Raw genomic sequence first — 14,220 nt, 5'->3', positions numbered from 1 at the left:
GCGGTTGGGAGGAGTGGGTTAGAGGTTCTGAGTTGGGCAACTATTGAATGCTGGCACTGAATAGAATCTTATTCAGCAATAATTCTGTTCTTTATACTGACATCTAGGGGCAAAGTAAAAATTGTGGTTTTCAATATTCTCTAAACTGAAGAGACAGTTACATCAACCATAAAGACAAAGGTTTCAGGCTCCCATGGAAAAAAATAACCAAGAAAGAGGGCTATATATATTTTCTTTGACTTTCCAAATGTTGAGACCTCTTTGCCATTACACAATCAGTCTACAAATATAAAAGGAGAAAATATAGTGGAAAGAGAGGTATGGTATCGGCGCCAGACTCCAAGTCTAACCTTTACTGGCTGGCTAAGTCAGCTTGAGCAAGTGCTTAACTTCTCTTGGACTCAGTTTCCTCAACTGAGCCATGGGATAAGCTCCCTATTAGGGTAGCTAAGAATATTGTAAATACTACATGCCAAGTGCCTGAAGCGCAGTAGGTCATCAGCAGCACCTAGTATTATTCACATTTGTACAAAACACTATTGCAGAAACTATATTCATCCTTTTAGCCTGGCTTTTTAAACGTAAATATTGATGAGACTGGCAAATCCAGAGATGAGAAATAGAAAGTGGGGAGCATTAGGAGCATTTTGCTAGTGAAATTTAAAGAGGGAGGTATCAGTTAAGAACGTTTGAGACAGAGCTAAGAGCTAACAGCTACATGGGGAGAAAGAGTAAAGGATTTGAGAGAGAGGAAAAGCAAAAAAAAAAAACAAAAACCTAGAGACCCTAAAGTGTTGTGTAATTTACAGGTAGAAATGTCTTACTATCTAATAGAGTGTGCTTTCCAGAGTAAATTTCAGCTATTCCTTTTACCAGGAAAAAACAGCAATTGTCTCCTCTATTTATTGTCAGAAGTAAGTACAAAACCAAAGAAGAAAAATAAAACAAATCAAGTAACACTGTTCTCTTCTGGAGTCTTTCTCCAGCTGGCAAGGATCTCACACAAAATATAGTTTGTTTGATTTATTTCAGATACTCAAGATGGGAAAAATAGCTCAAGGTAATTTTTCAAGCTTAATTTAGTTCATTTAATATTTAATAACTTAATGGAGCAGTCTGCATGCCCTAAGTGTGTCAAAGAGTAGAAATGGAGTTTGAAAAAGAACTCAAGTTTTACAAGTATTTTGATTTTTAGAGCAATTGACCATTATAAGTAATTCTTCAGAATTTTCTGATTCTAATTAAATGGGAGCACAGTTATGTCTTTTATGCAATGTGTGATCCATAAAATTAGCCTAATCCATTCTTGCTGATAACACACATTTATCCATTCACTGGCCAAACAGGTATGCATTTAATGATAAATGACTATGTATGTGTAAAGCACTAGTATAAGCCTGTGAAGTTTGTAGCGTCCACCCTCAATCAGTCATTGAACACACTACTGACAAAAGCTTCCTAAATTTCATAGTTAAGATGGCATAGAAATAATTAGAAGATACTGCAAAAGAGGACCAATAATACATTTTCCATCATGCTATGGAAATACAGCAGGAAGATAGATTTAGCCTGACACAGAGGAGCAAGAAAAATTTTATGATGAAGGTCAAGGATCACCCCCTCATGTTTCTACTGGAGTTAGTCAAGAAATATATGAGTTGGGCCTATAAGAAATACTCCACTTTACCGTTTTTTGTAAGAATGCTGCTATGTAAGCAGAAATATATACACCAGCTGTCATTCTGCTTCAGTGCTGAGGTCAGTAGGTAGAAATAGGAGTTGTGTTGAAGAACTGAAGTCCCATCTAATGGGCAGAGCTATGATTCAGGCTTGCCACTTGTTATCCTACAGGAAAGATGGTCTAGTGTTGCCAAACCTGTAATTTGAAACTAGGAGTTTTTATATGAAATCACTTGATCTGTCATTATTGGCATGTGATTAAAAAAATTTTAAATGTACCATGTTTGCATATACAAAGAGGGTTAAACAAAGCAAATCCCTAGGCCAGATCATAACCTGTGAAGCACGTAGTGGTTGAGCTGAGCTGGAGGAACAGAATCTTCATATGTGGGAATTCTAGGAGGAAGGAAAGCTAAGAATAAAGGCCTGGAGACTGAAAGTATGACATCTGGACAGAAAACATTCAACACATTTGGTTTAGTTTAACTATTAGTATGTGAAGGAGAGCAGAGGAAAATACGATACTGATAACTTAGGTATATGCACAATCATAAAAGGCTGAAGTGGTTTTGACTCTATTCCACAAATGGTAGAAGAATGACGGTCATAATTGGGAAAGACATGAAGCAAGGAATCAAATAGGAGATACATGGGCCTAATCACAACCTTCCCAACAATGGGCAGTTACTTTTTGGATGGGTGGTGACTTTTAACCTTTACATATCTACTTTTATCTACCTATCCTGTTATAAACTGGCATTAAAGCAACTATTTAATTTATCCATCACATGAGAATGATACTGTTTATCAAAGAGAGCCCCATTTAGATAGGAAATGAAAGTACACTCTTCCATAAGATATTTTTCTAGTGATTACTATGCCAATCTAAATGGTCAATTTCTCAACCAAATTGGCTTATATTATTAAGTTTACTTACATACTGAACTTGATAATATTGCAAAGAAGCTTATGGGATAGTTTCTGAAGATGTCACTCAAATTTCTTCCCTTAAAGTTACTTTTTATAGACAATGTGATAGTTATCTTCTTTGTTTACCACCTTACTTAAGTTAATTTGCTAGGAAAACGAACATTGTCTCTTCAACTCAACTTTGATATCCCTAATCTTGTTTGCATAAATAATTTGACTGATTAAAGAAGGGGGGAAGTCCCTGGTGGCGCAGTGGTTAAGAATCCGCCTGTCAATGCAGGGGACACGGGTTTGAGCCCTGGTCTGGGAGGATCCCACATGCCGCGGAGCAACTAAGCCCGTGCGCCACAGTTACTGAGCCTGCGCTCTACAGCCCGCGAGCCACAACTACTGAAGCCCGCGCGCCTAGAGCCCGTGCTCCACAAGAGAAGCCGCCGCAGTAAGAAGCCGGTGCACCGCAATGAAGAGTAGCCCCCACTTGCTGCAACTAGAGAAAGCCCGCATGCAGCAACGAAGACCCAGTGCAGCCATAAATAAATAAATTAATTTAAAAAAACATTTCTTAAAGAAGGGGATCATGAAGAAGGCCATTAAGAGAAATCTCTCACATTTTATTGGGGATTTTTTTTTTTCTGGGGTCTTTTGAAATTCCACCTACCTTGATTGCCATGAGACACACTTTTTCCTTTCCATTCTTATGGTGATTAGTGAATAAATTAAAACGGGTGTGTACATTTCATGTTGGAACACTTTCATTTTTCAGCTTAACAAAGACTTAAATCAGCCTTCCTTTTGTTGGTTAAGTGGCATGAAAAATATGGGTTTTAGCCTGGGTCTAAGACAACTTAAGTATTTTATAAAATGCATATCATCTAAAAAAAACCATAAATATAATATTTCACCTGGGGGACCCTGGGTTTAGATGAGGCTAGATCTGGAGAAATAATTGTCCACCATGGCTTTGATGAGAGTGGTTGCCAAAGCAACAATCCTGATTGACAACTGGGAGTCTTGCTTTTCTCAAATCTGTAATTCTAAAACATCTTGAGTGCAAATTTCTCTTCTGTTGAGAATTAATCAGTCTTTCTCACATGGTCCATTTAATGAAAAGCTTAAATTAAAACATCTGATGAAAACTTCTTAGAGACAGCTCAAAATTTTTAGATTCTTGGGCACTGATCCTTACCAACATATTTTGACTTATTGACTCCAGGCTCCTGCTTGGATAAACAGGATAGTTTACTTTATATTTCTAAACAGAATAATCCTTCACTATTCCCAGAGTAAATGACGTATAGTTAATGGGACATTCCATCTAAACTTTAGGTCATTTTTCCCTTCTCTCTCTCTGTCTCTCTGTCTCTGTTTCTGTCTGTCTCTGTTCTCTCTCTCTCTCTCTCTCTCTCTATATATATATATATATATATTTTTTTTTAATCCTTGGATTCTGTGGCTAGAACCAAATCTGGGTGGGACAGCAAGAGCTCAGTATAGATCCTTCATTTCTGATGGTTATACAAAATCTGTCTTTAATAACAATAGGATGATATGATTAAATAAGAACAACCTTTTAGGAGATCAGAAAAATATTTCATGTAGTATGAAATGGATCTGCTCTCTGGTACCCCTATCTTTTGAACTGTATCGTGATAGCGAGTTTTAAAATTCTTGCATAGAGACTGCAACTGACTCTTTACTTTTGCCTACTCATCTAATTCCTACCCATTCCTGTAGGCAGGGAATATCTTTTTAAAATTAAAACAAAACCTAGTTCTTTCATTGTCTAAAAGCTTTTAATGGCTACCTGTGTCACTAAAGAGAAGCTCAAGATGTATAATATGGCTTAGTGGGCCCTTCTTTACTCAGCCTCTGTCTGCTTTATAAACTCATTTCTTGTTATATCTTTTCTAACAATCAAATTATACAATCTTTTCTACAATCAAATTATACTGAAATATTTTCTTCCTTATAATTCTGTCATTTTTTAAAACTATCTAGAATGGCCCCACCATACTGTCCGCACCCTGGAGGGGATTTTACCTAGTTAACTCCTACTCATAATGTTAGAATTGGCTCTTGTCTCATCTTCCCTGAGAAGGTCAGGCTGACACTCCAGGCTAAATTAGGCATTCTTATTTAGAATTCCGTTATTATAATTTACTACTCAAATATTTACTGATAGAAAGAATGTATAAAAAATGCAAATGCGTATCGCTCTACTATAGAGAATATAGAGACAAGATTCTTTTTATGCACTAATGATAAGATCCTATTTGGTGAACTGGCAGTGACTTTAATGAACGAATGGCTGTATTAGTATGATTTCTAGTAAAGATTACTTAATATTAAACATCTCAATATTAAACCTTTTTGGAAAAGGTTAATTTATTATGCATAAAAATTTCATACAACATGCCAGTTTATATTATAGTTATATACAAAAGTATCGGGTACTGATTTTTCCTAACTGATTGATTGCTCAAATCCTAATATCTCATGCAAGTATTATTGATATTATTCTGTTGTAATAGTCCATGAGACTTGACTCCCAATCTTCAGTACTAGAAGAAGCTCAGCCAAGATGATGTTGAATTTTGAGGCTTGATCAATCATTTGTCTCCTGCAAAAGTCTGAAAACATTTTTAACAATAATTTAAACTTTCCCTGAAGATAAATGGATGGATCAGTGAGGTGACCATTTATATATGAGTGTTATTTAGATACCTCAGTTTTTATTAAATGATATTAAAGCTAAAATATGTCTTTCTTTTTTATAATGATGTCTTTATTCATATTTCTGCTTTCGTCTAATGTTCTAGATCCAGAATTAATTCATTTTGTTTTTAAATTGTGTGGGCTGTAATTGTGATTATTATTTATTAATAATTTAGGCACCTGATAGTTAGGTCTAAGAGATGTTTGTACTCATACCCAGTAGAGAGTGGCACATAACAAGGTAGAAGCTAATAAAGCAAAGCACAGGTTTGCAAAATTCAGTCTTCTTTTTGTCTGTCATTTGCATTTCAATTTTCAGTAGGCTAAAAGAAAACTAACATGCCAGCATCCATATAATGTAGAGTAATATAGTATAAAAGATGTGATAAATAAGGGAATCAATCATTCATTCACTCAAAAAATATTTATTTGGCACCACTGTCTGCCAGGCACCATGAATTCCAGAGTGCTGTAGGCCATTTTATGTGGCATTGGAGAGGGAAGGTAGAATGCAAGCAGTTGGCACTGAGTTTTTTTAGGGATAAGATTATTAAAATTTTTATCAGTCCATTACCCAGACTTTAAAGTTTTCAGTCCAGTCTATTGAGTCCTAACCATGCTGCTTAGATTATTGTTTTCTTTTATAATCTAGAGTAGAAGTGTCTAATGAGAGTCTTTAGTTTAAAGTTCTGAATATTTCACTTTCTAAGGATTCATTATTTTTTTGTAGGTTGGATATGCCAATGTGATTTTTTTATATATTGATAACGTTTACTGATTACTTACAATGCACTAAGTACTAAGTGTTTTAGGAATAGTTCCTTGTTTCTCAGTAGAACAAACCGATGAAGTAGGCACTATTACCTTCCCCATTTGTTAAGTGGAGAAATGAAGTCATATTGGTAAATGAATTAAGCCATTTAAACTATGCTAGAAACTAATGGAAAGATGTGGGTTCAAGGCCAGGTCTGGCTCTGTCTCTACTATCTAAACATTTCATTAATGCAAATGCTATACTGCATTTCAGAATAAGTATCCTACTCCATCAGCAACCAAAAATGCCTGAATTCCAGGTGTGGCAAGGCTTATAACTTCTTCTTAAGCACACAAATATACTTAATTTCCCAAAAATGACCATGTGTTAGTCGAGGGAATATAAGTGGAAATAAACTTTTTCATTGTTAAGCTAATGTTTTTAAGATGTTAGTGTTCCCCTTTAAATCCGTTTATCCCATTTCTTTGGCTGAATATTGACAGAATCTCTAGGGTATGAAAGCCATAGGATACAACCCTGAACCACTGGTAACCTGAATCATTGCACTGGAGAAAGCCGATCCCTGAGTGCTGCATGAGCAAGAAAAAAACATCTATCACAGTGAAGGCATTTATGGCTCTATTTAATTGTTACCAAGACTTAGTCTACCTTATACACCAAGAGTTTCCATTGACAATAATTTCTAATTACCTACTTCTTATCATAATTCAACTTGAGAAATTATAATTTGTGGGGAGCCTATTCATTTCATCAGATGATACAGATTTTCTCTTTATTTCGCTCTCTTTATATTTCATTATGGAGCCTAATCAATTTTCCACAAATTTTTTTCAAATGTTTTGTGAAATGAGGCAAAAAAGAAAATAGAAGAAAGAAAAAAAGAAGGGAGGGAGGGAGGGAGGAAGGAAGGAAGGGAGAAAAATAGGAAAAATATTAAAGAGGGCTAGAAGAGGAAAGAGGGAAACAGAGTAGAAACAGTGATGCTCCACGGGGGTGTAATTGGGAAATGCAAGAAGTACTGTCGGTAAGTTAACCCCAACCCCTCTTCTCAGCCTCTCTCTACTATAGGGCCATAAAAGCTAAAAACTCCTTTACTCATGCTTCTTTGAAACTACTACTTCAGAAGGCAATGAATCATAAACAGGAAACTGCTAGGTTTTTCTGGGAAAGACTTTGCACTTTGGATGAAAGGGACAGATAAAGCTGTACTGCTACTTCTCCCTTCGTCTTTCTCTCTGCTGTAAATAGAATTGTGATATCTGGATTTGGGACAACTCTCCTTGTGACCATGACATGAAAAGACTGAAGAAAATCTAAGAAAGCCCTGGAGATGTCACACAAACACTACTCAGTTGCTGAGTGCATCCTAGCAGCCTCCTGCCTCAGGTCTGTGGTGAGAAAAATAAATCCCTTATCTTTGGCTAATTTTTCTCTGGGATTTTGTTTCTTGCAGCTGAAAACCTTCATAAGTGATTCAGGAATACTAAAGGAAAGACTAACCCTGAGAGGGTAGAATTAAGAAGTGATTGGTTGAAAAGGTAAAGAACAGGAAAATGTCACAGTTGAGTCTAAAGGTCTCTAAGGATGGTGGCATGAAACAAACAGTAGGGATATTCTGGAGGGAGACAAATCTGGAACATACTGATCTCAAGGTGCATATAGAACTTCCAGGTGTAATAGGCAGATGCTCATAAATAACAATTTTCAAGTGTGTGAGTATCCTGTAGCTTTTACTTGACAGTGAGAGCTGAGTCGTGGCAGTGGTTAAAAATCTTTAGGGATAGTAGTTCAAAGGACAATGTGGAACATTCAGTGAGTGTAGACAAAAAGAAATTATTAGTAGAAATAAGTAATAGTATATGAAAAATATATAAATATAGAAGTAAGGCAGAGCTCCAAGATGGTAGGTTGGCCAATAATATAAAATTAAGTAGATGGCTTCTAAGACAAAATATGAAAGTGTGTCTTCAAACTGATGTCTCTTTTCACATGCTGGCCTTCCCTTATAATATGGCTCTCTAGCCTGATCTTATGCTTAATTTTCCTTGGCCTCTCACACTTGTCACCATCCCAGGGCTTCTCCTCAGTTAAAAAAAGTCTCAGCATTCTCTAAATTCATTATGTGAGTCAGAGCCATCCTACCAACTGTTCTTTTATTAATTAATTTATTTTTCCCTTTAGATGATCACTAGAAATCTTGTATTTTCTCTTTCCATCAGAGTGAATTTCTATACCACTTACAACAAAAAGACAGATAACCAAATACAAAATTGGGCAAGACACTTGAATAAGCATTTCATAAAAGAAGATTCTGAGACAGCTAGTACACATTTGAAAGATCCTCAACCTCATCAATAGTCAGAGAAGTGCATATTAAAACTACAGTGAATTATTATTACAAACTAATCAGATTTGCTATTGGTGAGAATGAAGAGCAACAGAAACTCATACATGCTAGTGGGAGTATATGACAAATTGATACAAACCTTTGGAAAGTTGGCATTGTTGATTAGGATTTAACATATACATACTTTATGTTCCAAGGATTCTTATTCTAGGTATATATTTAACAGAAATGGGTATGAAGGCATACCCAAAGAAATTTATAAGAATGTTCACAGTAGAATTTTTTGTAATGGCCCTCAAATGGAAATGAAACTCAAATATCTATTCTGATTAGAATGGAAAAAAATAAATTGTGAACTATTTCATACACTATAATAATATACTGAAGTGAAAAGAAAAACAGGCAAAACTGCTACATACAATATGGATGAACCTCACAAATATAATAGCAAATAAGCAAGACACAAAAGAATATATGTTAATCCATTCATATACAGTTCAAAGATGGGCAAAGCTTATATATATTTTATATATATATTTTATATATATATTTTATATATATATTTTTTATATACATATATATTTTTTATATACGGTTAGAAGTCAGGAGAATGGTACACCTTTGGAGAGGAGGTAATAGGCAGTATTTGGGAGAAGGAGGATTCTGAGTGTTATAAATGTTCTAGAAGTTTCTTGATGTGGGTGATGGCTATAAGGGTTCAAAATAACTCATCAAGCCACTTATGATTTGTGCTCTTTTTGGTATACATGTATTTCTTTAATATATTTTTCAAAATTCCTATCCCCACTTCCCTTTCATATGAAGTTTCTACTTCAAAATCTACTCTTGTTGACTTTTATTAATCCATCATTTTTGGTTCCAACCATACTTCTGGAAACTTTCGTCTTTTTTATGTCACTTAGCTGTTCCTAACAGTGGCTCTTTTATGGCTTTTTTTCCCCTTGAATTTCCCAACTCCTTCTTGATTGACACCTTTAATTTTCTCTTTGTCTCTCTCTTCAGCTTTATCTTCATAGACCACCCAAGAGAGCTTTGTAAGTCTACATTATAAAGAATTTTTCTAAATATCCATTGAGAATGGAGGGAATTGTCTAGCAAGAGTATAAATGTCTGTTAAAATAATTTTGATAATGGATAAATTGAAGTCTGCTAGATCGCCATTTCACTCACATAGTATCCATCACTCCTTTGCAGTTACATTTATATGGAACTGCTCACTCCTACCTTCCTTTCTTTGACTGAAAACTCAATGAGAGTTTTACCTGCTAGGCACTTACCATATTTTTTACGTGAAAGAAAGCGTGCAAAATACTAAAAATGGTTTTAGTAAACAAAGTAGTTAAGAATAAGAATTACGTATAACATCTACTAAACAAGTTTATTTTGCTTTTTAATGGGAAATGAAAGAAAATGTATATTTAAGCCACTTTCTATAACTTCATATTTGTTGAGGACAGTGGAAGGCGGGAGGGAACCACCATTTAACAGTAGAATGTGTACAATCCAAGAGATATTGTATACTCTTCATAATCAACACTGCATTTATAAAGTGGGTCCTGTTATCCCAAATTAACAGTTTTGAAAACAGAAACTCAGAAAAGTCAAATAACTAGCTTGCTTGAGATCATGTAAGAATTAAATGACCTAGCCAAGATATGAATTTCAGACTGAGTGATTCCAAAACCCATGATCTTTCTTCTTTACCATCCTGCCTCATTTCTATGAAGTTTAATGAGACATGCATGTATACTAAGGCAATCAGGGACTTCTGATTACTTGCATAACATTTTAAAATATGATATTTTATTGGCCTCCCTTTATTTTGGTGCTTAACATTTAATATCTAAATTAAGAAGACATTAACTTTATATCTTTCATAATGCACCACTTTCACAGTTACCCATTAAACCAGTTGGAAGTCTTGGTTGGAAATTCCTAGAGACTGCTGATAACGGTGCTAAATTTCTTTTCATTAGTTCCATTCATTAGCTTCAATAACTGAATATATTAACTAGATATCACACGTATATTAATCCCATAACTTATTAATGTTCAGAGTATAATCAGTTGTCACCTTTTTAAATACATGATTTGATTGCTGAATCAAATAGAACTGTTATTTAAAGATTTTAAATACAAATTGTAACTGTTTAATGTTGTTCCTCTGATTTTTTTTTTTTTTTCAGGCAAACAAATACTAAAAACACTTTCTTACAAGCACTTATATATAAAGAGTTACTCTTTCACAATAGTAAACTATGTAAGTGTTATTCAGTAGTATTGAGGGAAAATTGCTCGTTATAGGCAGTATAATGGCTTCCTAAAGTAAACTGGGTAAAACTCCATCTACTGATAAACTTTTATTCTCCATCTCCCCTTTTTCAGGTACATAGGGTTAATGAGTATGAATTATATATAGAATGAGTTATAGTATGACAAAGCACCAGAGTTGAGCTTCTAACAGTCCTAGTATATAGTTACTATCCTAAGTATTGTCTGCTTCCTGCTGACTGAGCAGCTCTGTACCAATGACATCACTTACAGGAAGCTCACCTATACTACTGATTAGAGGTAGACATTGGGAGAGCAGATGCTAATAAGGAGGTAAGACCACAGAAGTGACAAAAAGAGGTTTAAATAGAGATGCCTAAAGCAAAATATATATATATTTTAAGATACATTTAATATATTATATATATGCCATATATCATATATATGTCATATATCATACATATATATATCTTACTCTTTTTTTAAACTCTTTAAATAATTTTACACAGACACAAACAAAGGTATTTTACTAGAAGTGCAGTTGAATACTCCTATAGAGTGAGGTTCTGGACAAGGAGCAAAGGAGGAAATGACGTACATACCTTTGCTTGTCCGGCTTTCGTGATGGCAGGCATATTAAAGAGCTGGCCAGTATAAAAATGCAGACCACTGAACAGGATCACTGCAATAGAGTCACCTTCATTCTCAATTACTTCAAGGATATCCTCTAATCTCAGTGTTTCTTCCCCCTAAAGTCACGTTAGGTACAAGTTACATTATATCCACAATAACAAATTTGTCCCTTTACATTTCCCAATCTAAAATTCACCTTGAGATCTTTCCTACCATAAGAAAAATCAAAGATAATTTTTTTTCAGATTAATAATCTTCAAAAATTGGGCAAGAGCATGTATTTGAATATGCTTTTTGTTATTAAGAAATGATAATAAAATAGTAAAAAAAGAGGTTTATAAAGTATCTTTGCAAAACCCTACTGCTTGATTTTATTCTTCAGTTTTTCACTTAATCTTTACTATTTACATACTTATAGATTGTTTCCTTCTTATTCCCATCAAATAAAATACCAGAAAGTACAAGATGTCCATAAAATATTAAATGTCAAGGCAAATTTCTTGGAAATTAGTATTTTACTTATCAATCTAATATCATTTTTTTCCAGAAAAAAAAGGCACGTATACATCATTCATCTGAGTGTAACTTAACCAATATTTTCTATTAGTTTAAGAGTAAAATCTCCTCCACACCAATCTAAAGATCAAGATCCAAACATGAAGAAAATATCAATAAAACTCAATATTATCAAAGTTACTTTTCCCCCACAACTCCCCACCTAAGACTAATAATGATCAGTGACTTTCTGAAAATTGTGAATGAATTTAGATTTGGTCTTATAAACAACTTGAGTGAAAATAACTCAGCTAGATACACATAGTCTATTTGTATCCTGATAATTCTCATCTCTTTATGAAGTCTTCATGAATTTTCTACAGTGCTAAATCTGACATGATTATGAAGTCAAAGCATCATTAACTACATTGATATGTGGGGAAAACTCACTAAGGCATTAATGAATTTTCCTTCAATTATTTTTAATTTTTGGTAACTTACTATTTGCCAGTTACTGTATCCCACATTAGGCATATATAATATGTATCACAAATATAATAATACTCTAATTTCTGCTTATAGTCTGAGACTTGTTTACAAAATGATGATCTATAAAAATAAGATTGACAATGAAATCTTTGAATTATTAAGTGATGCATACTTTATACATAAAGAGAAGGATTTCAGTGATTCTAAGAAAAAATTAATAATAAATAATAATAATAAATAATAAATAATAAATTAATAATATCATAACCCCAAACTCTTTTTTTCCCTTAGAGGAAGCTAATACAGTTTGTCTACCATCATTTCAAAAAAAAAGTAAGGAAAGTGTTATATATACTAATACTTTATTTCTTTAAAGAATCAGTATTAAGCAAATAAGAAATATATTTTTCAGGGCTTCCCTGGTGGCGCAGTGGTTGGGAATCTGCCTGCCGGTGCAGGGGACACGGGTTCGGGCTCTGGTCTGGGAGGATCCCACATGCCGCGGAGCGACTGGGCCCGTGGGCCACCGCTCCTGGGCCTGCACGCCTGGAGCCTGTGCTCCGCAACGGGAGAGGCCACGGCGGTGGGAGGCCCACGCACCGCGATGAGGAGGGGCCCCCGCTCGCCGCAGCTGGAGAGAGCCCTCGCACAGAAACGGAGACCCAACACAGCCAAAAATAAATAAATAAATTTATAAAAAAAAAATATATATATATATTTTTTTTTTTTCAATGATAGATATGGTCCTCTCTCATGTTGATGTGCTCGTAATGCTAAAGAGTGGTCTCCAAATTATGATTAACTCATACAGCTATACAACACTTGACACCTCTATTATTTTTTTATTTTTTTAAATATTGAGTATATTTCCCTGTGCTATACAGTAGGTCTTGTTGGTTATCTACCTTATATATAGTAGTGTGTGTGTTAACCCCAAACTCCTAATTTATCCCTCTCCTCCGCCCTGTCCCCCCGCCTTTCCCCATTGGTAACTGTAAGTTCGTTCCCTATTTCGTTTTATTTATTTATTTATTTGTTTGGCTGCATCGGGTCCTGGTTGCGGCACGTGGGATCCTCGTTGTGGCATGAAGGATCTATCGTTATGGAGTGCAGGCTTCTCTCTAGTTGGCGGCGGGCGGGCTTAGTTGCCCTGCAGCATGGGGGATCCTAGTTCCCTGACCAGGGAGCGAACCCGCGTCCCTTGCATTGGAAAGCAGATTCTAAACCACTGGACCACCAGGGAAGTCCCCACTTGTCACTTTTAAAGTAAAAACTTGTGATATATTAGTGACTATGCTCATTTTTGCTGGAAATAAGCAATTTATGTATAACATATGAAACAGATATTGTTCCAAAGCCGTGAGAACTTTCTATTCCATTAATTTATTGCATGTTGGCAAATAGAAGTGAATAGAGTAGACCTTTAATTTCTCAAATTAGTTCTGGGTTGAAAGAAATAAATGTTCAAACACTGGTTTAACAGCCTGGGAGCATCGTACATATGTGAAACCTAAAGCTTATTCTGTGTGGATCTCTTGGTGCCAAAATTACACAAGATGCTGTGTTTATAGGTCAAAACCTGTACATCTTAGCCTTATATTTTTATTAATGTAAAGTGCACAGTATTTTAGACCTTGAACATATGGTCAAGCCTGACTAGGTATTTCCTGTGTTGTCTGTTTAAATATAAAGGAATCTCAGAGATAAAGTAACTATCAGAAAGTCACATACCCCGTATGTTGGTGGGTCTGGGATTTCCCTGGGGAGTAATAGCGAGGTTCTAAGCCTAGTTTTTTTCTGCTACACCACATCCCTTTCTATACCCCAGGCCAAGCTCAGAGGAAAATATTTGATCCTTAGATTA

The 14,220-nt window shown here is 35.0% G+C and overlaps 1 protein-coding gene across 1 annotated transcript in view; it reads right to left on the bottom strand.

Annotated features, from left to right (window-relative positions):
• KYNU (kynureninase) overlaps nucleotides 1-14,220 on the bottom strand; it is a 106,378-nt gene that overhangs the window by 45,730 nt on the left and 46,428 nt on the right. Inside the window, 1 exon segment of the mRNA XM_082465092.1 lies at nucleotides 11,342-11,488. Coding sequence (XP_082321218.1) covers nucleotides 11,342-11,488 — 147 coding nt within the window.

Source organism: Balaenoptera physalus (assembly GCF_965194825.1).
Source record: "Balaenoptera physalus genome assembly, chromosome: 6".
Taxonomy (NCBI): Eukaryota; Metazoa; Chordata; class Mammalia; order Artiodactyla; family Balaenopteridae; genus Balaenoptera; species Balaenoptera physalus.
This window is presented reverse-complemented; position numbering and strand designations above follow the sequence as displayed.